This window comes from Tursiops truncatus, chromosome 14 (assembly GCF_011762595.2).
Source record: "Tursiops truncatus isolate mTurTru1 chromosome 14, mTurTru1.mat.Y, whole genome shotgun sequence".
Lineage (NCBI taxonomy): Eukaryota > Metazoa > Chordata > Mammalia > Artiodactyla > Delphinidae > Tursiops > Tursiops truncatus.
Window position 1 is genome coordinate 469417 of NC_047047.1, and position 26337 is coordinate 495753.

General features: G+C 46.4%; 1 protein-coding gene across 9 annotated transcripts in view; it reads right to left on the reverse strand.

Moving 5' to 3' along the window:
• Positions 1 to 830: 830 nt before the first annotated feature.
• The window catches only part of CCDC138 (coiled-coil domain containing 138), a 48980-nt gene continuing 23473 nt past the window's right edge, over positions 831 to 26337 (reverse strand). For 6 of the 9 annotated variants that reach the window (XM_019931309.2, XM_073790925.1, XM_019931313.3 and 3 more), the window contains 5 exons: positions 26134 to 26304; positions 18410 to 18602; positions 11218 to 11394; positions 2947 to 3085; positions 831 to 1299 (listed from right to left, as the gene is read on the reverse strand). In XM_019931309.2, coding sequence (XP_019786868.2) covers positions 1134 to 1299; positions 2947 to 3085; positions 11218 to 11394; positions 18410 to 18602; positions 26134 to 26304 — 846 coding nt within the window. In that variant the 3' untranslated portion in view covers positions 831 to 1133. The remainder of the gene's footprint in view (positions 1300 to 2946; positions 3086 to 11217; positions 11395 to 18409; positions 18603 to 26133; positions 26305 to 26337) is intronic. The other 3 variants (XM_019931311.2, XM_019931310.3, XM_033838262.1) reach the window with 2 other exon arrangements.

Consider the following 26337-nt stretch of genomic DNA (forward strand, 5'->3'; position numbering starts at 1 on the left):
TTCCAGAGCCCAATACAGTCTTTCGGTACGAGGCTGAGTTAATAAACTCAATTTTAAGTTGGTTACAATAATCTGTGCAGTTTCTTTTCTCAGGAATGGTACGTAAGTGGATAACTTCTGAACACCTGCAAATCTGAAAACACCGACGCCAGGCATGTTCACTAGGTGTGAGTCCTCCCGATTGACCTCTGGCACCGCAGGAGCTGGCTTGCTTTTCTCCTCCTGCAGGTAGCGGCCCATCACGCCTGGCGTGCGCTCACGGGCCTTCGGTCCCCACTCGACTCCGGCTCTCAGCTCGGCTTCTGCTCGGCCTGTGCCCCGTGGCCCCTTCGGAAGGAGGCGCCAGCCCCGCCGCCGTGCGCCGCCGCCCTCTCCCGGGACCTCCCCTGCCCCCCAGCGCTGGCTCCACCTCCTCAAGCACTGGTGATGGGTTTCTCGCGTTCACTGTCGCTTCTGCATTTTTAAGTGCCTGTAAGCCTCACCATCACATTAGCCAGCTCTTTATGGATTTCTGTTTCTGCTTCACAAACAGCACAGTCTCTCACATTCTTTTGAAGGGGCCCAAGTTTCCTGAGACTTTCTTCCAGATTCTGAAAATGAGACTAAATGCTGGTAGAGGACAATCTCTGTGAGTCTTCAGGATGATTTCCTCTGTGTGTCAGTTTTCTGTCCTACGTCCCGAGCTCTACCCAGACCTCTGGCTACGTCACTCACCTTTGATGGCAAGAGAGCTCTCTGGGTGCGGGAACTATGGCAGCTAAAGTGTGTGTACATACGCTTCTAGAAGGGGGACTTTTAACATATTAAGAAAACAGAACGATGACACGCTCTAACCTTGTTCCCACATGAACGCCAATTTATTCCAAAGGATTTTCCTAAAACATTTTTACAAAACGTAAGTCCAGGCTCTTAACCCTGAAAATTCCATCGTGTACATCAGTACCACCTTAGCCGAATGGAAAAAATCCACATTCCACAGCTTCTACAGGTTCCATTTTAAAGGTTAAAAGAATTTTTCCATTTTTCATGATAAATGATGCTACTCATAACTTACTTGGTCGTTACTTTGGTGATTTTTACAGTCTTACAAGTAGCAACACATAGGTAATACCTATAAATAATAATGAGCCAGCCTAAGGGTTTGTACTGGAGGCCAGGGAGCTGCATTTTGTTAAACCCAAATTGAACAGAGTTGAATTCAGGTTAATACAGAGAAATGCATGCTCTGGATGTGTCGTCCTTTGTATTTCTTGAAGCATCAGATGAACTGTAAAGAGTTCAAAGAGCTTCTTATTACTCCTGTAAGAGAATGAGCACATTAATTTAATTACACACTTAGGAACAGTGAGAGATACGTTATGTGTAAGTGTGGGGAAATGGATAACTAAAGGATTAACATGCCAAGACAAACAAAATAGCTTGTATGAAATAGGCCTAAAGTGGAAAAGTATTCAAGGAGAAAAGAGAATATTTTATCATCCTGAAACGTGCACCCTATTCACTACTGGAGCGGACTTTTCCCTCACAGCCGGAAAGAGTGAAATACTTCACCACCTTATTTTAAGTAAGCTGGGCTTTCTAACGCAGCAGAATATTACCTGGCCTCTTGACTTGGCTCCAAAATACCTTTGCAACCATCCTCTGCATAGTAACCAATCAGTAACTTCACTTTCGATCAGTGAGAATGACACCTGGTAGCGTATTTCCCATTTCCTTGTGTACATCCATCTGTTTGCCTCTCCAGTAACCCAAGTGACCACCACCCGATACAGAAGGGTTTACAGATTTACCCTGAGACTTGCTTGGGCGTCAGCTTCTCCCAACTCCTCATTCAAGCTTCGTTCTAGTTCTTCATCTACGTCTGAAATGAACACGGACTACAAAACACATTGCCAGCCGTAAAGCACTCTGGCCCAAGGACACAGCTGCACTGGGCACTACTTCAACAAAGCCCAGGGATTAAGAGCTGAGAAGGAATTAAACCTAAGTGACGCCACTGCAGCCTTGTGCCACCACAGAGGGTAAACTGGCAACAGGCCTCCTCGAGAATTTACTGATTACAAATCGAGACAATCACAGCCCGTCGGCCTGCAGGCAAAGGAAGACAACGAACTGACAAGTTTAGCTGATACCAGAGCTCAACTCGTAAGTTGGTGAGTTGCGTATGAGGTTACAATTTGACAATAATTCCCTACAGTGCGGTACGGTGTGCGACACCAAACAGAAGAGACGGACCTGCGGTCACACAACCACAAGGAATTTCAGGATGCGTTGTATTCACCATCCCTGCATGCTGAGGCCTGGCGAGACACCCAGGTTCGCTGCCATGGAAGTCACAGGCGAGGGGATGGGGGCGGGGCGGGCAGAGGAGCTGAACCAGCCCAGCGCTGCACTGTCATAAAAACGCAACGGACAGAAGGTGCTCAGAGGTGCCTCAAGGGAAACACTGGCATATACAAGACTCCAGGAAAACACGGCTTAAAGCCTATGTCCTTTTTTTATAATTTATAAACTGGTTTTACCGATGTGTGCATTGGGGAAAGAAGAAATATGAAAAGAAAGCCCTCAATTCTTGCAATAAAACCAAACCAGTGGCAGTAGCATGCCCATAAGAGTTTGTTACCAGCATCATTTAAAATCTTTTCTGCCTGATTCATTCTCTTCCCTAAACTCACTGCAGTCAATAATAAGGATCTACAAAATAGATTGTTTTATTCTCTCCCTTATTTTCACCTGTTGCGTCGCAGAACACCAGTGTGCAGGAAGCTGTTCGAGGGTTCACTCTGTCCCTAAGCGTGTGGTCTTGGATCAGTGTTAATATTCTACACACTTACTGGAAACTTTGATTTAGTCATCACAGTTGAGCCACTACAGGATTCGGAAACATCTAAATGACCACAGTAAGATACGTCCTAACAAAAAATGTGAGAAACACGAAATTCTTACTTGATTTTGGACAGTTTCTGTAGGATGATGCTGAGCTTCTCTAGGATGTGGAGGTCGAGCTTCGGGCCCCGGAGCAGCACCGAGCAGGTTCGGAAGAAGAGGGAGCAGCTGCACACCTGCAGGAAGGGCTGCAGGAACCCTGCGAGACAGGCAGGTCCGCGGTGAGGGGCCAGCGCGCCTGCGGATGGGCTCACCAACACTGAACTGGGTGTTCATTCTTTTCCCTCCTAAACTATGGGGAAAGTACCATCATTTGAAGAATTAAAATACTACTGGCTCTTGTTGAACGATGCAAACCGAAGGTAAGACCATTTCCCCTGGTGTCAAACTTCCATTAAGCGGAATCTAGAAGAAAGTCCGTAAGAGGAGGCTGTTTAAATACTTAGCAGTAAGAAATTCTGTTGGGGTAGTAATTCTTTAAAAACCCTAAATTTAAGAATTTCATTTATGTGCTAATGACAACTTACATAATCGCTGAATAGGAAAAAACTTTTTAAAGCATAAAAGCAAAAGTGGGAAAGATTCATAAAAGAAAAGATTGAAAAATTTTATAAGGTAAAAAACTTTAAATGTCTATGTAAAAGAAATGAGAACAAATTAAAAGGCGAAAGCTCTAAAAAACAAAACAAAAGGGAAATGCCAAACTTGGTGGGGCGCGAGTTGGGGGCAGAATCTCCTCGTAATATATTTGCCAGAAGAATTGATATTTTACTATAAAAAGAGCTCCTATAAATCACTAAGAAAAAGATGGACCTAATATTGTTAGAAATGAGCAAAGGGTGCAAGCAAGCAACTCACAACAGAACAAAAGCAGTAACAACATTCAGCTCAGTGCTGGTGTAGTGAGATAACTGCAATTTGCCAGATTCGTATGAGAGACTGAAGTGTGATATCCTTTGACTCTGACAGAGACGTAGACAAAGGTGTATGAAAGAGTCCCTGTAAAGTCTGTAACCGTGAAAACTGAAAGCTCCACTGAACAAAACAATGTGTAAAAATGCTTTCCAAGGTGTAAGTCACTTACATTTGTAATTAGGGAAGCCTGGACAGAAACAAAAATCATACAATAACATTAAACTGTGGCCTTTAAAACAGTTAAATTCCCCTGTAAAACTCAGGGGCTCCCAAAATGGAGACAGAACTTTATTTCCAGCACAAATCAGTGACTAAAGGACGTAAGAATAAGAGAAGTCTGCGCTCATCATTCTTTTTGAGCACATAAGCACAGCCGGAAAGACTCTATGCCAGTATTTTGATGGTGTACTGAGGAAAATAAACTATTAAGTGGTGAAACTGGCAAACCCCAAAATAACAGTCGGAGGAATGTTCTGGTAACAGGAAGTGAAAGCTGGTGCATGGAATCAAGGTTGTGCCCTTTGCACGGGACCCCGCGGTGAGAAGCTGGAGGGGAAATGCACACCTCCCCACGGGAGCCCACCAAGTGTCTACATGTGTTTCGATCTCAGACACACAGACTCTTTCTGAAGAATGAACTTTAGGTTACGAGTATGGTGCACATAATCTGCAAATATATTAAAAATACACCCAGAGTTCAAGCAGCTTCGTTAAGCAATTGTACACCTTCCTCGGTTCAGATCCTGAGACCCGTGGTGCAAGTCACTCTCAACCGGAAGGCTGACCACTGCACAGCTGACGAGTGAGGTCCGGGGAGAGGGACAGCCCCCAGTCACTGCCGGAGCCACCTCGGGGGGTTCTCAACACTGCCACAGGCCACAGTATCAATGCTTTCCATTTAAGAGCCCGCAAAACACCTAAGCAAGTTATGATAGTTGTTTGTAAATTGCAAAAGTGTAAGAGAGTGCATCTCCCTTTATTTTGCTTTACTTTATGTGTAAATCAGGTCCTGGCATGAATAAAACACAGATATTTACAAGTAAGCACTTCCAAATAAAAGTGAACTTCCTTGTATGACCTCTATAATGGAAAAAGGCCAAGACCAGGCAAAGAGTTTAATACACCCGCATATTTTAAAAGTAAAGCTTATAAAGGTCTTTTAGAAGCAGAAGAGGTTCACTGGCCTGACTTCCAATCTCTCTTCTGACCTGTGAGACAGACGTCAAACAAGAGAAAGGAAACGCAAAGATTCATATATGCATTCGGTTAGGTTTACCTATAAAGGTGAAACATTATAGTCAACATTTTCTTCAGTACTACCGTGTTTAAATTAATTATATATTTTTTAAGCTTAGAAGAATTTCAATTTGAATACACGTGGCCAGTACGAGAGAGGAAAAGAAGAACCAAAGGCCCAAAAGGCCAGGTGACTCCTCTTCTAAACTTCACTGATGTCTTCACTGATTAAAATGGGAAGATAAAAGTGCTTGAGAGGATTTCTCTCCCCAACACCTAGTCATATGGATCAAAAATTGTAAAACAAATGAAACAAAAAACCTCATTTACAAAAACCAAACCCACACACAGACAAAGGAAGGGGAGAAGTCCTCGTCACGACCTTAAAACTGGCAGCAGGCAGCCCAGGACAGAAGCATGGAGTTCCAGAGCAGGGCCTGAGCCCACCTCGACGCCCCTCTTCCGCAAGACACGGGGGAGGGGACACAACCTCGGGAATTCTCACCAACCCCCCCACCACAAACCCGCAGAGGAGCCACTGCCGCCTCTTCACTCCTCTGACAGGGAATCAACTGAAAACAAAGTCCCAGAGCGAACTGTACTGGGAACCAGCTGAAGCCAAGAGAATTTCTCTATGGGAACAGGACACCCACGCCTCCCACTAACTAGGTTAAATGAACCCAAACGAGATAGTTTAGCAGAATCTGAGAAGTGAGAACACAGCCCTGAGAATCTGGCAAAGAGCACGTCACCACCAGAGCCACCGGCTACAGGAAAGAACGGATACATTAAGGAAAAGGGCTTTCAAACTGTGGCACGGAAGGGAGAGAAAACCTGGACTGGGACAAATGGTAGGCAGAGTGAGGAAGGCCCACCCCGTCCACGAGGACAGGGAACCAGAGTCATCAGAGACAGATGAACCGGTTTGCAAGGCAGAAATAGAGACAGAGGTAGAGAACAAATGTACGGACACCAAGCGGGGGGCGGGGGGGGGGATGAATTGGGAGATTGGGATTGACATATATACACTAATATGTATAAAATAGATTTAAAAAGAGACAGCACGTCAACTCGGTGAGCATGTTATAGCAACCAATCAACCACTCAGTCAACCAACCAATCAGAAAGGGATATAGCACACACAAGGCAGAGCCAAACCTAAAAGAAAACACAAAGAACAGAACAGTTTTCCATAAGAGTTCTGAGGTCTCAGTTAACCTAATAACAAGGCTAGTCAATAAAATAAGAAAGAAAGGATGATAAACAGGATTTAAGAGAGAGAGAATCAAAACACCACCATTAAAGAAGTAATAAATTAAAACATCAAGAAACGGAAAAGACAGAGCTGAAAATTAGATTACTATCATAACAATCCGATCATCACAGAGAATGAAAACAAAAATGAAAGGACCAGAAAGAAGCCAAGATATGGAAAACCACCAAAAAAGATCCATGAGGACAACTGGTGTTCCTAACGATATAAAGTTAATAAAAGAAAAAGATTACATATTATGTTATATGTGAAATGCTAAGTGGACACAGAACTGGACCTGCAGATCCAACGAGCACAACAGCAACCCAGGCAACATCCAAGGGCTACACCGTGGGCTTGAGGGAGGAAGCAACTATCAACCACCCAGGAGAGCAGCAGGGCACCACTGCCGGGAAGGCCGGGCTGCCCTCTGGCCTCTCGAGACAGCCGCGAAGCACCACGTGCGACCCAGCATGAGCACTCAGACGGGACCTCCTTGAGTGTAGGCGCCCCGGCAGCGCTTCCAACACAACACGAAGCAGCCTCCACAGCACCTCCTAAACTGGGGGGTGCAAACAGGCGAGGGAGCAAGATTAAGAGATAGTTCAGGGACTTCCCTGGTGGCGCAGCGGCTAAGAATCCGCCTGCCAGTGCAGGGGACACGGGTTCGAGCCCTGGTCCAGGAAGATCCCACTTGCCGCGGAGAAACTGAGCCCACGAGCCACAACTACTGAGCCTGCACTCTAGAGCCCGTGAGCCACAACTACTGAGCCCACGAGCCACAACTACTGAGCCTGCACTCTAGAGCCCATGAGCCACAACTACTGAGCCCGCGTGCCTAGAGCCCGTGCTCCACAACAAGAGAAGCCACCGCAGTGAGAAGCCCGCGCACCACAACGAAGAGTAGCCCCCGCTCGCCGCAACTAGAGAAAGCCAGCGGGCAACAACAAAGACCCAATGCAGCCAAAAATAAATAAATAAAATTAATTAATTAAAAAAAAGAGATCATTGAGAATTAAGAACAGAAATGCAGAGGTTGCAGTCAAAGGACTAATCCTGAGCGCTGAATGTGATTAAATGTAAAACTAATATAAAGCAAAGTAAGAAGAAGAAACTAGCATGAAGCAAATGTGCAGATTCTGCCGTCACAGGAAAGATACAAACTAAACGGCCGGGAAGTGGAGGTGGGGAGAAGGAAAGAGCGGTGGTGCCAGTGCCCACCTTCCACGGCTGGGTGTCAGCACTGCCTAAACCGAGCGGTGCAACCAACAGGGCACACTTAAAAATGGTTAAAATGAGAGATTTTATGTTGTATATATTTTACAATAAAAAAGGTAAAAATAGACAGACTTGATGTTTTTCACCTTCTTTTTTTTTTTTCTTTTGCGGTACGCAGGCCTCTCACTGTTGTGGCCTCTCCCATTGCGGAGCACAGGCTCCGGACGCGCAGGCTCAGCGGCCATGGCTCACAGGCCCAGCCGCTCTGCGGCATGTGGGATCTTCCCGGACCGGGGCACGAACCCGTGTCCCCTGCATCGGCAGGCGGACTCTCAACCACTGCACCACCAGGGAAGCCCTCACCTTATTTCTTAACAGAAGAAGCTTGTGAACATTTTTGACTCAACTCTGCTTCATTTTTCCCGTTAGATTAAGCACGTCTCACTAAATAACGTGTGTAATGAGCCCCCTGTGTTACAGCATCTCCACCTGCCACCCACCCACCCGGCCCCCTCCTCCAAGGACACATGCACAGGACGGTGTCTGCAATTACATTCACCGAACACTGATGATGGGTATTTCCAAATGACAAGGTTTCCGGGGATTTTTTTGGAAAAAACACTTAATGCTCTCTACAGTTCTGCCTTGCTTGAATGGGGTTTTTTTTTTTTTTTTTGAGTACTAAAAGTTCATTTATATTTAATTTTCAAATTGTGGTGAAACATGCGTAACATAAAATTTACCATTTTGACCATTTATAAAAGTGTAGTCTTTGTTAGTGTGAAGCGCATTCACGCCGTTGGGCAAACATCCCCCGACCCCCCCGCCCCGAGCTCTTCATCTTCCCCAGCTGACTCTGTCCCTGTGAAACACCAGCCGCCCCTCCAGCCTCTGCCCCCACCATCCTACTTCCTGTCTCTATACATCTGATGATTCTAGGGCTCTCACATGAGTGGAATCATACAGGATTTATCCTTCTGTATCTGGCTTATTGCACTGAGCACAATGTCCTCAAGGCTCATCCAAGGTGTGGCAGGTGCCAGCACTTCCTTCCTTTTTAAGGCTGAGTAATATTCCATTGTGTGCAGACCACACTTTCTCTTGCTGCCTTCAAGATTCTCTGTCTTTGACTTTTGACAGTTTAACATCATGTGTCTCCGTGTGGGTCTGTCTCTCTGGGTTTATCCTGAACTTCACTGAGCTTTGGCATTTGCTTAGCTTCTTAGATTTGTAAAACCATGTCTTTCCTCAAATTGGTAAGCCTTCAGCCCTAGTTTTTCATATCACCTTCGTGAATTCTCTTAGCTGGATCTTCTGGACAACTCGCTGCAGCTTCTACACCAGCACTTGCTGCTTCCTCTCGCTCTTTTATGTTACGGAGGTAGCTTCTTTCCTGAAACCTCAAGAACCGACCTCGCCGGCTTCAGACTTTTCTCCTGCAGCTTCCTCACGTCTCTCAGCCTTCAAGAACTGAAGAGAGGCAGGGTCTTGCTCTGGATTAGACTTTGGCTTAAGGGAACGTTGTGGCTGGTTTCATCTTCTGTCCAGACACCGAGACTCTCTGCAATCAGCAAGAAGGCTATTTTGCTTTCTTATCATTCCTGTGTTCACTGAAGTAGCACTTTTAATTTCCTTCAAGAGCTTTTCCTTTGCACTCATGGCTCGGCTAGGTGTTTGTTGCAAGAAGCCTGCCTTTAGGCCTATCTTGGCTTCCGACATGCCTTCCTCACTAAGCGTCATCATTTCTAGCTTTTGATTTAAAGTGAGAGACGTGTGAGTCTTCCTTTCACTTGAGCACTTTGAGCCACTGTAGGGTATTAGCTGGCCTAACTTCAATACTGTTGTGTGTCAGGGAGCAGCGGCCGGCAGAACAGTCAGAACACACACATTATTAAGTTCACCATCTTCGAAGGGTGCAGTTCATGGCCCCCCCCAAACCATTACAAGAGTAACATCAAAGACCACTGATCACAGATCACCACAACAAATATAATAATAATGAAAAAGTGTGAAACACTGTGAGAATTACCAACATGTGACACAGAGACAGGAAGTGAGCAAATGCTGGGGGAAAAATGGTGCCAACCGGCTTGCTCAAGGCAGCGTCGCCACAAACCTTCAGTATGTTTAAAAAAAAAAAAGTACTTGGAAAAAGCACAATAGAGCAGGGTGTGCTTGCAAATGTACATATTTCTGGATACTAAGACTTTTTGGTTTTTTGCCAGTTTCCAAATTTCTATTACTTTTATAATAAAAGTAAATTATACTTGAAAAAAACAAGGTGTGCAAAATGTACTCAAACACATTGTTGCCATTCAGGTGTGTCACCTCGGACAAGATGGTTTCTGGGGCACACGAGAGAATAAACTAACAATACAAACACAGACTTAAATGTTCTATTCACACTACGTCTGACCAGAAAAGGAAAGTATTCTTTAAAATAAAGTAAGACTCATGTCCTTACACAGCTAAACCCAGATAAGTAACAGCTTTTACCACTGACAGGAAGAAAAAAAAGAAACAACCGAGTAGTTTTCTAAAAGCACATTGCTCAGTTATTGTACGATTTACATTCACGCCCAAAACAGATAACCAGAAGCCCTCAATCTAAAAGTAACAGTGTGCTCACAATACGTATGTTCAGGTAAATCAACGCACAGCCCTCAATTTACACTCAAGGAAACGCGTCACAGCAGCTTTCAAAGAACTCTGCCTGCACAGCTAAGGGCTGCCCTCACGCCTGGGGAGCAGCGGGGCCGGGCAGAGAAGGGACCCTGCGGCCGCAGCGGCCCAGGACAGACGGAGCTCCTACCGCTTCTCCACCTCCGCACCGAGGACCAGTCTTCTTGAACTTGCCACCCAGTGCCGGGAACCCAGTACACTTTCCCCAAATACTGTCACGACAGTCAGTAAACAAGGCGGCCACCAGACTAGGTGGCTCCAGTCCCCCCAGGTCACAGCCCACCAGACAGAGCAGAACCCAACCAGAATCTGAGAAACCGAACTCAAGAACAACGATCCTAACAGCCAAATAAGGCAAACATTATATTAGACACAAATACACAGGTGCTTCGCTTTGCTTCTGTGTCTTGCCTACAAACCCCCTGCCCGGGGCCGGCCACCGGGCACCCGGCCTCGCGCACTCACTCCCAGGCTCAGGTCCCGTCTGTGGGCTCCGCCTCCTGAAAGGCATAATCAGAAATGCAACACAGGGAAAAGGAGCAGCTCCACGTGAAAAGGAATGACCAAAGCTAAATGCTGCTTCTTACAAGTCGAGAGCTCACCTGGGGCCCAAACAACAAGGCAGCCAAAGCGAACCAGAGCACCCGGGCTCGGCACCCCCGTCTGTATCCGGGCTAGGTGAGGGGCCACCGCCCGCAAGTCAGAAGAGCGCGCTACCCCAGCACGACCGCCGGAGGGAACTGGGTCCCCACCCCCCCTGCAGGTGGGGACGTGTCTGAGGGCCCCGCTCCCTCCTAGCCTCAGGGACAACACGGGACACAGAGCGCAGAGAGAGGCGCGAGGATGGGAGTGACGCCGCAGAACGAATCCACACAACCGGGGCCCCCTGGAAACTGCGCCGATTTCGTGGAAATGTGGACGAAGGGTCAGGGGTGGGACTAAAGACGCTACCACACAGCATTTAGGGTATAAGAGGCACCAGGGCCTGACCCGCAGAGTCACACTGTCAGAAGAGATGTAACACTCACTGGATTCCACTGTCATCTGCAGCAGGCTGTCGACGACGCAGGACAGGAGCCCTTTGCTGGAAATCTTCAGGTGGCTCAGCACCACCGGGACAGCCTGGTACTCCAGGAACAGGCTCTTCCCTTCATCCGCCTTCAAGTCCAGACACAGAGAGTCAAACGCCTGCGCCAGGTAGTCGGCTGAAAGACAGGGCGTCAAACAGCGGCTGCGTCAGTGGTCCAGCTGGTAACAGACGCGGACGGCAGGAAGGGAACACCGCCACTTCCATGGATCCAAGAGGAAAGGAAAAACTGAACGACCAGAGGCGACAGGCTGAAGGCCAACGGGGAGGGACATTACATTATGACAGGGCAAAAGTCGTTCAGATTTCCCTACTGTAACGCTTAAGTCACAATAAACACTGTTCCTTCTCTACATCAAGAAAGAAAACAATGGATGCTTAACAGTAAACACCACGAGTAATGTTGGTCCCCATATCTGCCTGTAACTACCGCATGCTTCCACAGATCTCAACAGCATTAGTACCGTGATCTTGACAACGCTCCTGAGATTACTGTTGCCACACGGTCACCTGTTTCAAAATGCAAGTTCATACAAACGTGCTCAGTGGGTTTTAAACCAGGGTTTCTGCCCTCTGACCCAGACCAAACAGGAGCCCCTCAAAGAGCCCCAGGAGACTGACCCGCCCGGAGTCTCTTGCGATGCCTCCACCGTGACGAATGGCTGGAGATCCGACCACAGCCGACGCAGGGACGGCACCTGCGGTCAGGAGCCCTGGAACGTTCTCCAAGATGTTCCACGGGTGACTGGGAAGCACTGATGTGACCGGGATCAACGCAGATGAGTTAAGATACTTCAATGGCTACAACAGTTTACACCGTGCTTTCAAATGTGCAAGAACATTCCAGTTTTCTAAAACTCTTTCAACACACTATTCGAAGCAACAGAAACTGTTCATGCTGTTCACGCACTAGTGAGTTAATTTTTCTGCTGAAAGTTCTGTTTAAAGAAGGCTCAGAAGTGTTGTGAAACACACTGAAAATATGACAGGATCACCACTAAATTCCTGTCCTCTGGCCTCAGGTTTTGTCTCTTCTTTGCTGTCCATGCTATGCAAACTAAAGAAATAATTAGAGCCCTAATTACTAAGAATGAGAAGCTGCTGGGACTTCCCTGATGGCGCAGTGGTTAGGAATCCGCCTGCCAATGCAGGGGACACGGGTTCGAGCCCTGGTCTGGGAAGATCCCACATGCCGCGGAGCAGCTAAGCCTGTGCGCCACAACTACTGAGCCTGCGCCCTAGAGCCCGCGAGCCACAACTACTGAGCCTGCATGCCACAACTACTGAAGCCCACGCACCTAGAGCCTGTGCTCCACAAGAGAAGCCACCGCACTGCAACGAAAGCGGCCCCCGCTCACCGCAGCTAGAGAAAGCCTGTGCGCAGCAACGAAGACCCAACACAGCCAAAAATAAATAAATAAATTTATTAAGAAAGAAGAATGAGGGGCTTCCCTGGTGGCGCAGTGGTTGAGAGTCCGCCTGCCGATGCAGGGGACACGGGTTCGTGCCCCGGTCTGGGAAGATCCCACATGCCGCGGAGCGGCTGGGCCTGTGAGCTATGGCTGCTGAGCCTGCATGTCCGGAGCCTGTGCCCTGCAACGGAAGAGGCCACAACAGTGAGAGGCCCGCGTACCGAAAAAGAAAAAAAAAAAAAGAAAGAAGAATGAGAAGCTGGGAATAACCTGTGTGAAATTAAAACACATGTGAAAGAATTTTTAGAACTTAAGATCTGTGCCTCTGTGTCTATTTATAACACACTTCATCTTTACTTCTGGTAGCATCTGGCCCAAGGCACACTACTGCACTTAACTTCTGAGCTTCCAGAGCACTGCAAAGCGACCGTGTATCTAGGTCGGCAAAGCTGCAGCTGCTCTCCGGAGCTGCCTTGCTGAGGCGGGAGAGCGCTGACAGCTGCAGCTGCTCTCCGGAGCTGCCTTGCTGAGGCAGGAGAGCGCTGACGGCCGCTCCCGGGTACAAGCACCACTATAGGTGCTGCCCTGCTGCATCTGACACCAAGTCCTCTCCCTTCTCACTCGGCATTGCCTCAGATTAAACAGGCCGAAGGCTGCACGATACAGCAGGTTTGCAAACTTAAAAAGTAGTCCTTTATTAATTTGGAGGGGATACAAAGATGGTGTTTGGTTATTTTATTTTTATTTTTTTCGGTACGCGGGCCTCTCACTGTTGTGGCCTCTCCCGCTGCGGAGCACAGGCTCCGGACGCGCAGGCTCAGCGACCATGGGTCACAGGCCCAGCCGCTCCGCGGCATGTGGGATCTTCCCAGACCGGGGCACGAACCCGTGTCCCCTGCATCGGCAGGCGGACTCCCAATCACTGCGCCACCAGAGAAGCCCTGGTTATTTTTTTAAAGTGGTCTAATCTTTCGAGGGGAAATTAAAAGTTACCTCCTTACTTTAATTTCCCGAATAATGAAGATTTCCTAAAAACCAATTTAACCTCTAAAAGAGTATTCTAAAAAAGTTTAGTTACCAACTGTGCCAAACCTGGTTTCTTTCTATACACATGCTGTGCTACTGAGTGTTTAAGAAACGTCCCGACGTTCAACAAGACCACCTTTTAGTCCTGATCAGAGGCCATCGGTGGGCGACGGCCGGCTCGAGGATCGGATCAGATCGAGTCTTGGCAGTGACTCCGCCTCTGCGGCCGGGCCCACCTGGGACTGTGACCGCAGAAGGCGGCAGAGACCTCCAGCCCAGCAGCCCCTGGTGCGGTGTAGACAGGTGCAGGCGAGGGGCCGCATGGGGGAGGAGCCCAGCCCAGCCTCCCAGCGGAGCTGAGCCCAAAGAACCAAGTGTTTACGTGGTCCATTTGAGCAGCGACAGAAACCCAACGGCATCCAACAGATCGATTCTGTCTCAGGGGAAATCAACCCTGAGCGGTTTAATAACAGCAAACAGCAATGACGGCCACAAGGAGAGTGGCTAGCGTACTGCTTAGGGGCCTGCTGGACGCCAGAACGCCGCGGTGCAAACACAGAAACGGGAGGGGCCCACGCTGCACACCACTGATGGGGCTGAGCCTGTGGCTGCAGAGCTGAGCTCTCACCTGCCGGTCACGCTGCCGCCTCCCCAGGCCAAGCCTTCCTGCCCCGGAGCACGGCAGTCGCACCCCGCAGCCCTCTAAGGCTGAGGGGTGGCAGCATATCACAGACACACAAACCTGCGCGGGCCGCGGGCCGGGAGCGCGTAGGGCGGGGCTGCAGGACAAGCCCTGGCGCACACACCAAGCCCAACAGGAGACGGCTGTCCCTAAGACAGGTAATCCCATCACGCAAGATTCTTATCACTTCTTCTAATGCTCGTAGCTTTACACGGATCAAGTGTAAAGATCAAGTGTGCATGCACAGAGAGTTGTATTAAAATGTTTCACGCTGAGTCCCACACCTATGCAGTATCATTGTTGATGACGCATGACATTTCTCTGTCCTCGAGAAAGATCTGGCTCCCTTACAGTTTGTTCTTCTGTAAAAATGACAACCCCACGTCCCTCCTCAGGTTCCTGTGGGGAGGAACCCTGAAACCACCGAGTGTGGCTAGAAAAAGACCGGCAACAGCACGAGAACCCACCCACTTTCTCCACCAGCGCAGACAGCACACCAGCAACCTGGGACTTCGTTCCCTTTTGAACTGTTTCCTTACAATAAGTCTTATTAAACGTTAGCATACATCTTGGTGGCTCCTGAAACCAGAATGCACTTCAAAAGTGATCCTAAACTACAGCGCGATCAAAGCTGTACATGTCCCCTCCGGTGACACATTCCCCGATCACTTCGCTTTGTGTGACGGGTCTGAGGTCGCAGCTCACAGTGAATGTCAGAGAGCCGCACAGCAGTGACGGAGGGCGCAGGCTTAGCCTCCACGTATCACCTGCAGGACGGGGGTGAGAGAATGCTGCCCCCTCGCCACCCTGCTGGAAGGGTCGGAGCAGCCAGTATGCGGCGCTTAGCCCAGGACAGCAGGCACTGTGTAGGTGTCTGCTATTACTACCTCTGATGGTCTCGGGGAGTCACACTGGAGGGCCAAGAGGTGGGCTTCAGAAACAGAGCTGAGCTGAACCACGCTGTCAAACACTGCTGTGTGGCCCCGGCACAAAGGTCTAGGCTCTGTGACCTAAGAACCACTCAAATGGGGATAACCATGTTCAGACAACATACAAAGGGCTTGACATGACAGTGTCAAATCCACACCAACGATCACTACCTGCGTCGATTCTCAGGAACAATCTACCCACACTGTCCAGTCAGTGGAACAGGAAATCACCTTACAGACCCACATATTTTTGGGTTATTAAGCATTTAATATTATGTGTATCATCCAACACATCTATTCTCCATTGTCTCTACTAAATTTACCGATACTGTAACAGACACTTCTATTTTATAAGTAGGAGATGTCCTCTCACCAGGTCTACTGTTTAATTTAAGAGCTTTTCTTACGCTTACTTTTTTACTTTTCCCGGAACTTGCTGCAGTGCGTGGCAAGACAGCGTGTGCCTCAATCCCCTTTCCCCACACTTGCACCACCGCCCCTAACGGCGCTTCCTAGGTGCCCTCCTGCTCTCCTGGCTCTTCCTCGGCTTTCTGGCTGAGACCCAACGGCCCCCTTCCAGTCCTCAGGACCTCTCTGGAGCACCTGACAAGTGAAGGCTGACAGGGGACCAGGGGACCAGCTCCACAGGGGCTGGCTTATGATTCCATGTTCTTAAAAAACTGACTTGGACCAGGAAGCAATCAAATTCATTAATTCAGTAAGTGCACACGAAGTGCCAGTTGTGTGACAATTCGGGACTATTTTCCTATTATAAGGTTTTATATCAATATTACTCATTTTTATTATTACACGTCACAGTTGTTTTACAATCTGCGAAGGCAAAGCCTCCGCCCCAGGGCTGCTATTCCACTTGTTTCCTCTAAATTAGCACACTCACTGCAGATGTTCTTTCAAATAAACTTCTCTACTACTCTCTCAGCTCACACAAACCATATTGGAATTTTAATTGGTACCATTAGATGCAGCCACCTGGGGCGTCTTATAGATTCTAATAATACTCTTGGTCTTCCCGGGTAAGAAGAACGCAAGTCCTTTACTGCTGCCCTTTAACTTCGGCGATAATCTTTATCAACCTGTTCATTCACCCATTTTTTACCAAATCTTTACTTATGTCCTGTTATATTTCACAACAGATGAGGTTTTACAGATCCCATGTGAGATTAATATCCACATTTTTTACATTATTTTGTTTTGCTTACATGAACAAGATCTCTTTTTTTCACACATTACAGCTGCTTGTTACTGATGGTCACGGTAGTTACGCTCTAGTCACGACAGTAGTCAAAATCAATGGACTTTTGTGAATTTCCTCTGGAGCCCGTTTTCTGAAACCCAGATTAGGCCTTAGACCACTCGGGCTGCTGTAACACAATGCCAGAGACTGGACGGCTAGGAAAGGACAGAAGGTCCTGCTCGCAGCTCTGGGAGTCTGGGGTCGAGGTGCTGTCGGTTTGGCGTCTGGCGAGGGCCCTCCTCCCCCTTCACGGTCTTCTTGCTGTGTCCTCGCGTGGTGGAGGCCCGAGGGAGCTCTGTGGGGTCTTGTTCATCTGGGCACCACCCTCACGACCTGAGCGCCTCCCAAAGGCCCATCTCCTGACACCACCTCCCTGGGGATTAGGGTCTCCTCAGGTGAACTTTGAGGGGGACACACATTCAGACCACAGCACACTGATCTCTCAGCCAGTTTCTCTGACTGTCAGACTTACACAGAGTACCCATGAGTTACCAGTTTTCTCTATTCCTTTCCAATGTTCATTCCCACTTGTTTAAGGTCACCACAGGTGGTCAGCACGGCCAATACTGTGCTGCACAGAAGGGGGACAGGAGGCACCGAATCCCTTCCTGCTTATTTCTCCTTTCCATTCGTTCCATCGGTAATGAATACCACTTTGTATCAAATGACGCTATCATGTATGCTGACATGTGGTGGACTCTGGCTTGGCTAATACCCCTTCTCACAAACAACCTTCCAGGCAGTTACCACCCTATCTGTTAAGAAAATAAGAGTCACAGTTTGGTTTTTCCCTTAAATTCCTTATAATCAGGAGAATATACTTCAGAGAAAGTAGTCAAAATAATTGACCACCACTGCGCACTTAAAAAAACAACCAACCAGACTGAGTTATATAATTTAACAGGGAAGGAAGAAAGATGGTCTATTTATTGTTTGACTACATTGGTATCACTCACCTTAACACAAATTCTCATATTTAATAATCCAAAAAAGATAACTACTTATAGCTGTATATCAAAACTGTACTAAAAACGGCCAACTTTGATGGAAACATTTTTTTTTTTGGCTATGCGGCATGCAGGACCTTAGTTCCCCAACCAGGGACCGAACCTGCGCCCCCTGCAGTGGAAGCGCGGGGACTTAACCACTGGACTACCAGGGAAGTCCCTGAAGGAAACATTTTTAATGCATTCATTTCCTCGTTCTCTCGTATACATCAAGCACCAGGCTGGGTGCAGGGTGTACAGTGGGCAACAAGGCGGTAAGCTTACACACGAGTGTGGGGGCTGAGAAACCTTTTCTGTGAAGGGCCAGGTAACAACTTTATAGGCTCTGGAGGGCAGGCTGTCTCTGTTGCCAGCTACTCAGCTCTGTTGTTATATGGCAAAAACAGAGACAACAGGAAACAAATGAACATAACTGTGTTCAAATAAAACTTTATTGACAAAACAGGTGGTGGGCCACATTTGGCCCATGGGCTCTAGTCCGCCAGGCCCTGCTCTAGTGGGAATCAGTAAACTATTAATAGCAATCTCAATACCACGCGGGAAACGCAAGGGCAGTGGCAGCAAAGGTTGCTATGGGCACGTGATCTAAGAGCATCAACAAGGGCCTCTGGGAGGGGCAACAAAGCCAACCCCCCACTCATTTTTCTCAAATTCAGCAATTAAAGTAGTTTCTAACAGTGGGTCACAAGTATAAAACAACTTAAAAGCTCATTCCGAAAATGTAAAATGTATTCAACTATAGTGTAAGAACTGCTCCACTACGGAGGATTCTCTTCTGGTTACTGACAAGAGATTATACCACAAGCACATCTGAAAGCTTACCTTGTGTGACTGTTTTGAGAACAATTAGAGTTGATAAAAATCTCAGTGGTAAACTGGAGCTCTTAAAGAAAGCAGCTGTCTTTGGTTTACTCTCCCCAGAATGCTCGAAAGAATTACCCTGAAGGCCCTTGGTCACTACTCCTTTGAATATGTCTTCACCCAGTCGCCTCAATGTTGACGTCATAGTCGAATGCTGTTAAAAACATGTACTGTCTTAGTACACTTACTCAGGTTCAGAAAATATGTATTTCAAATACTACAATCCAATATATGAACTAAAAATAAGCCAATCTTTTGCTAACTAAAAACAGATCAAATGGAGCTGGAAATATGCAAGACTGGAAAGCAGTAATTTTATAATCAACTTTAAAAAAATATTTATACTACATATTCCTCTAAAAGAAATGGGTACAACTAAGAAATGAGAAACAGTAATTTCCAAAGAATTAAATTAGGAGAAGCACTATGACAAGATTCCATTTCAAAACATCTAAGAGCAGATCGTGAGAGAGCTCTGGCACAGAGCAGCCAAAGGAACAAGGAGAGGCTTGTGGGGTCTGGGCTGCCCGCCTCCACCACTGCCGAAGAGCCCAGCATCCCCCAGTGCCCGCTCACACCGATCATCTAGCGCCTCGCTGCTTCACAGCCCAGTCAGATGGTAAATGTCACCACGATTGCGATACATTTTATCCATTTCAGAAGAAAAAAATGCTGGGTTAGAATCATGGACAATTCTCAGGGCGAATCAACTCAAACAAGAAAATGAGCAAAACAGAAATGATGGCATATTAACTCCCTCTAAAACAACACAGGCTCTGACGGTTTTCCACAAATACGGTAAGAAGCCAACACAGGAAAAGCATTCAAACTGCTGCAGATGGGAGTGCTGAAGCCACACTCAGAAACAACTTAAAATTCCCTTTGTTATAAACCCGTATCACTGACTTTTGTAACGGCTTCCCCCATCTTCTGAGGATTTCTGACCCATCTGTACCCAGATAAGCACTGATCTTGCAATGTGGATAAAAAGCATCAGCTCTAGAATTTCTGCACATAAAATCAGAGGCAGATATACTGAGATTTTATGAGTGTCAGAGGCCAACTGATGTGGTGAGTCGCACAAGCAGTGCCACCTAATTCACATATATCATCAATAAGCTTTTGATATCATTAGGAAGAGATAATACATTTGTGCTTTAAAGCCTCAGCGTGAAAAGGTAATATAAGAAAATATTTCAAAATCCTACTCAGAATAATGCATTAGGAAGACAGGATTAAGGGAATTTTGCTTATGTCTAAAAATAAGCTTTTTGTTTTCCTAAACGTGTGTTGATACTACTTCCCTCTAAGTGGAAACAGAAGAGAAACCAAAGTCTCTGCTGAAGAACGTGATGTCTCACGCACCTGTGCTCAGTGCGGCTCAGGACCCGCCTACGGGGGTCGCTCGCCCCAGGACTTCACCCATATTTTATAGGACAGGTTGCCTTCTCTACTATAAGGCAAAAAACATGTCAAAAACAACTTTGACCCGCCCCCCAGGTTAACAAACTTTTTAAAGTAGAAAATAAGATTTCTGGCCACAAGACTGAGCAGGTATTACCTCCCCCAGTCTTCCTGCTCTGAAGACAACTAAACCCCCTGGACATTGTACAGAAAACAAACACCAGATGACTGAAAGGCGGACAGAAGAAAGCAGGCTGGCTGGGGCCCCAAACACCCAATACGGCTTCAGACTTCCCAGATCTGGAGCCGAAAAAGCGGCCACCAAAGGATAGAGAATGCCCACCCTAACGCCAAGCGCTGATCTCTGGCCACAGGGCGGCAAAGGGCAGACCTGCGAGACAAAAAACGTGCAGACAAGACTGCGCTCCAGCCAAACACCACAGAACAGCCCGTGGCCCAGCCCCCCAAAGCCAGCAAGGTCGTCAGGAAGGCGGGGACTCCCACCCCCGCCAGGCGGAACGGCAGCGTCGGCGGAGGCCACGTGGGAGCCGTGAGGCGCCCCCAGCCCCACCCCCACCGCCTCCCATGGCCACACCGGCTGGCGGGGAACCAGGGCTTTGACTGAGGAGGCCCCTCGTCTGCAGAGCAGCGCCAGCCAGGCGAGACAAAATGTTTACTAACATCCGGAGTCTCGTGAGACAGTGCCGGCATGTCCAGTTTCCAACAGAGAATCACTAATCACACCAGAAGGACCTCAAACTGAATGAAAAAGGAAAACCAGTACTTGCCAACACCAACATGACAAACACGCTAGAGGAGCTGTGACGAAATGAGAAATTACAGACATTTTTGAAACAAATGAAGAAAAAAACAGAAAATCTCATCAAAGAAAAACGAAGTCTAACCAAAGAAAATGTAAAGAAGAACCAAATAGAAATTTCATAACTGAAGCCACGACGACCAGGACAAGCCCTCAGTGAGCTGCCTGAGCAGCAGAGCAGAGAGCAGAGGGAAGGGCCAGCGAAGTGGGAAACACAAGAACAGAGACTGCCCAATCTGAGCAGAAAGGGGAACAAAAGAAGAGACTCGAGAAGCTGAGGGACCGTCACAAAAGCTGTGACAGCAACGACAATCAGAGCCCTGGAAGGAGCAGAAAGCCAAGCGGGGCCAAAGGAACAGCTGAAGGGGCAGCGGCTGGAAGCCATTTGCAGAGGTTGAGGCAGCTGAGCAAGCCCCAAGGAGGACAGACCCAGAGACCAACGAGACACAGCGCAGCCATGCTCATGAAAACTGAAGCAAGGGAACAAAACCAAAAGCAGTGTCAGAGAAATGAACATACACGGGAAAGCAATTCAAATGGCAGCAGACTTCTTAACAGAAACCACAGAAACTGACTAGAAGGAATTGGCACAACATTTTTCAAATGCTGCAAGAAGAGAACTGTCATGCCCAAATCTGAAATCCAGTGAAAATATGCTTTAGAAATGATGGGGAAATCAGAGCATTCTAAGATGAAGGAAAAGCTTCTGCACAGCAACGGAAACCGTAAACAAGATGAAAAGACAACCCTCAGAATGCGAGAAAATATTTGCAAACGAAGCAACCCACAAGGGATTAACCTCCAAAATATATAGACAGCTCAGCAACTCAAGAGCAAAAAAACAAACAACCCAATCAAAAAATGGACAGAAGATCTGAATAGACATTTCTCCAAAGAAGACATACAGATGGTCAAAAGACACACGAAAAGATGCCCAACATCGTTAATTATTAGAGAAATGCAAATCAAAACTACATTGAGGTATCATGTCACACCGGTCAAAATGACCATCCTCAAAAAATCTACAAACAATAAATGCTGGAGAGGGTATGGAGAAAAGGGAAGCCTCTAACACTGTTGGTGGGAATGTAAATTGGTACAGCCACTGTGGAGAACAGTATGGAGGTTTCTTAAAAAACTAAAAATAGAGCTACCATATGACCCAGCAATCCCACTACTGGGCATATATCCCGAGAAAACCACAATTCAAAAAGACACATGCACCCCAGTCTTCACTGCAGCACTATTTACAATAGCCAGCACACGGAAACAACCTAAGTGTCCACTGACAGAAGAATGTGGTGTATGTATATACAATGGAATACTGCTCAGCCATAAAAAGGGATGAAATCATGCCATTTGTAGCAACATGGGTGGACCTGGAGATCATCACACTAAGTGAAGTAAGTCAGACAAAGAAGAACAAATATCATATGATATCGCTTATATGTAGAATCTAAAAAAAAAAAAATGATACAAATGAACTTACTTACAAAACAGAAACAGACTCACTGACTTAGAAAACAAACTTATGGTTACCAAAGGGGAAAGGCTGGGGGAATAAACTGGGAGTTTGGGATTAGCATATACATACTACTACATATAAAACAGATACACAATAAGGACCTACTGTATAGCATAGGGAACTCTGCTCAATCTTCTGTAATAACCTAAATGGGAAAAGAACTTTAAAAGGAACAGATACATGTACACGTAGAACTGAATCACTATGCTGTACACGTGACAATAACACAACACTGTTAATCAACTATACTCCAACATAAAATAAAAATTACATAAAAAAAAAAAAAAAGACAAGACAGTTTGTCATCAGACTGCCTAAGGGAAGCTCTCCAAACAGGAGAGACGGAAGAAGGAGCTTTGAGACATCGGGAAGGAAGAGCACGGTGAGCTCAAACACAGGTGAGCAGACAGACTTCCCTGCTCATCTTGAGGCATGTTCGACAGCTGAAGCAAAAGTGGTAACACTGTGCAGTGTTAGATTTGTCCTCAAGAAAACTACTTTACCAGAGCCTAACCTACTGGAGTTTTATCGGAGTCCAATCAGCCTAGGGGAAGGGAAATGACACCCAACTCCAGTGAACTCTACGCTCCTGCCCCACCTCAGGGGCAGAAGACCCGAGAAGCACCTGTGAAGTTCACAGGCCAGGGACACGCGCTCCCTGGAAGACTGAGACCTGATCACACAGCCAGAGCACTCCCCTCCACACACCTGCCACCACAGCACTGAAGGCCTATCTGCAGCAGCTCCGGGGCACAGTGCGGCACGTCCAGGTAGCAAGGAAGACACGAGGCACACAAAAGGCAAAGCACAGTTTGAAAAGCCAGAGCAAGCAACAGAATCAGACCCGAATACGGTAGGAATGCTGGAATAATCAGCCTGGGAATTTGAAACAACTATGATTAACATGCCAGAGCTCTAATGGAAAAAGGAGACAACACAAAAGAACAGACGGATAAAATAGGCAGAGAGATGAAATTCTGAGAAAGAACCAAAAGGAACACTAGAGATGAAAACCACTGAGAATGGAGAAGAGCTCTGCTGGGCTCATTAGTGGAATCTACGGGGCTTCAGAAACAACCTCTGAGCTTGATGATACCTTCTACAGAAACTTCAGAAACTAAAAAGCAAAGAGAGGGACTTCCCTGATGGCGCAGTGGTTGAGAATCTGCCTGCCAATGCAGGGGACACGGGTTCGAGCCCTGGTCCGGGAAGATCCCACATGCTGCGGAGCAACTAAGCCCGTGTGCCACAACTACTGAGCCTGTGCTCTAGAGCCCGCGAGCCACAACTACTGAGCCCGTGTGCCACAACTACAGAAGCTCACGTGCCCAGAGCCTGTGCTCCGCAATGAGAGAAGCCACCACAATGAGAAGCCCATGCACCGCAACGAAGAGCAGACACTGCTCACCGCAACTAGAGGAAGCCCGTGTGCAGCAACGAAGACTCAACGCAGCCACCCCTGCCAAAAAAAAAAAAAGCAAAGAGAAAAAAAAAAGACTGAAAAAATGGAACAGACTATACAAAAATTATGGGACAACTACAAAAGGTGTGACATACAGGTAAGGGGAATACCAGAAGGAAAAGAGAAAAAGAAACAGAGTACTTGAAGCAATAATGACTTGAGAATCTCCCTCAAATTAATGTCAGAAACAAAAACACAGAACCAGGAAGCTCAGAGAACACCAACTAGGATAAGTAGCAAAAGAAAAAATAAAACAAAACACTACACCAAAGTGTATCATAAACTACAGAAAATAAAAGCTAGGGACTTCCCTGGTGATGCAGTGGTTAAGACTGTGCACTTCCACCGCAGGGGGCACAGATTCAATTCCAGGTGGGGGAAGTAAGATCCCACATGTCGCGCAGCTGGAAAAAAGAAAGGAAAGAAAAGCTAATGAAAAGAATCCTAATAGAAGCCAGAGGAGAAAACAGCTCACCTATAGCAGAGCAAAGATAAGAATTACATCGAGGTTCTCTTCAAAAACCACATAAGCACGAAGAGAGCAGAAGGAAATATTTAAACTGTTGAGGGAAAAAAACCCGCCAACTTAGAATTCTATATACTGCAAAATTATCCACCAGAAATGAAGCGGAAATAAAGATTTTCTCAGATCAACAAAAACTGAAGGAATTTGTTACCAGTAGACCTGTCTTGCAAGAAATACTAACAAAAATTCTTTAGAGAGAAGGAAATTATATATCTTGGGAAACTTGGATGTGCATAAAGTAAGAGCATTAGGGAAGGAAGAAGTGCAGGTAAAATAAAAACACTTATTTTTCTTATTCTTAATTGGTCTAACAGATAACAGTTTGTTGAAAATAATAGCAACAATGTATTCGATTATGTATGCATGTGTGTGTTTATATGTGCATGTGTGTATAACATATATACACACGTGTGTGTGCTTATGTATAGGGGTAATGAATGACAGCAATGAAACACAGAAGGAAAGAATCAGGAATATTTTGTTCTAATAAGGTACTCAACCACTAAAAAAAGTTAAAAAAGTAGTACAATTGACATGCTAAAAAGGATGGAAAGTAGACTATCATATGTCCAGTTAAAGCCACAAAAGAAAGGAAAAGAGCAGAAGAACAAAGAACAATGCCAACAAACAGAAAACTGACAACTTGGGTAAATATTAACCGAACAGTATCAATAATCACTCTAAATAACAACAGTCAAAACACACCAAATACAAGAGACTGTAACAGAAGATCCCTATACACTGTGTACAAGAAACCCACTTTAAATCTAAAGGCACATACAGATTAAAAGTATTCAACAAATGGATAAAGAAAGATATACCATGCTGCAGTAATCACAGGAAAGCTGGAAGAGCTTTGAAATCTTACTTTCAGACAAAACAGGCTTCAGAGCAGGGAAAGTTACCAGGGACAGGAGGGGCATCACATAGTGATGAATGGGTCAATTCTCCAAGAGGGTGTAACAACACCTTGGGTACGGTGATCACTTTTTAGATACAACACCAAAGGCACGATCCGTGAAAAATAACTGATAAGCTGGACTTATGCAAAAGTGTGTGCAAAAGACACATCTGATACAAGACTGTTATCCAAATATACAAAGAACTCTAAACACTCAGCAATAAGAGAATACACAACCCAATTAGAAAGTGCCCAAAGGACCTGGACACCTCACCAAAGAAGATATACAGACGTCAGGCAAACATAAGATGCTCCACATCATACGTCATCAGGGAGACGCAAATTAAAACCACCGTGAGATACTGCTACACACTATTAGAAGGGCCAAAACCCAGAACACAAACAACACTGAGTGCCGGCGAGGATGTGAAGCAACAGGAACTCTCATCACTGCTGGTGGGAATGCAGAATAGCGCAGCCACTTTGGAAGACAGCTTGTAGTTGCTTAAAAAAAAAAAAAGTATATTCTTACCATACTATCCAATAATCATGCTCCTTGATATTTACCCAAAGGAGTTGAAAACTTATATCCACACAGAAACCTGCACATGGATGTGATAGCAACTTTATTCATAATTGCCAAAACTTGGAAGCAACCAACATATCTGTCAGTAGGTGATGGACAGATAAACTGTGGTCTATCCAGGCAATGGAATATTATTCAGGGCTAAAAAGAAAAGGGTTATCAAGCCATGAAAAGACAGGGAGGAACCTTAAACACATATGACTAGGTGAAAGAAGCCAATCTGAAAAGGGTACACACTGTATGGTTCCAGCTCTACGACATTCTGGAAAAGGCAAAACTCTGCAGACAGTAAATGGACTGGTGGTTTCCAGGAGTCAGGGGTTGGGGGAAGGCAAGAATAGGCACAACACAGAGGATTTTTAGGGCAAACGATTTTTTGTATCAAATTATTCTGTACAATGACGGTTACATGCCCGGATACATTTGTCAAAACCCAGAGAACGTACAACACCGAGACTGACCCTGATGTGAACCTCACACTGTGGGTGATGATGACGTGCACGTGCAGATCCATCGACTGTGACAAAGGTCCCATCTGGTGGGACGCTGGTAGTGAGGAGGCTGTGCATGTGTGGGGGCAGGGGTTTACGGAAACTCTCTGTGCTCCATTTCGCTGTGAACCTAAATTCGCTCTAAAAAATAAAGTCTATATATTAAAAAAGCAA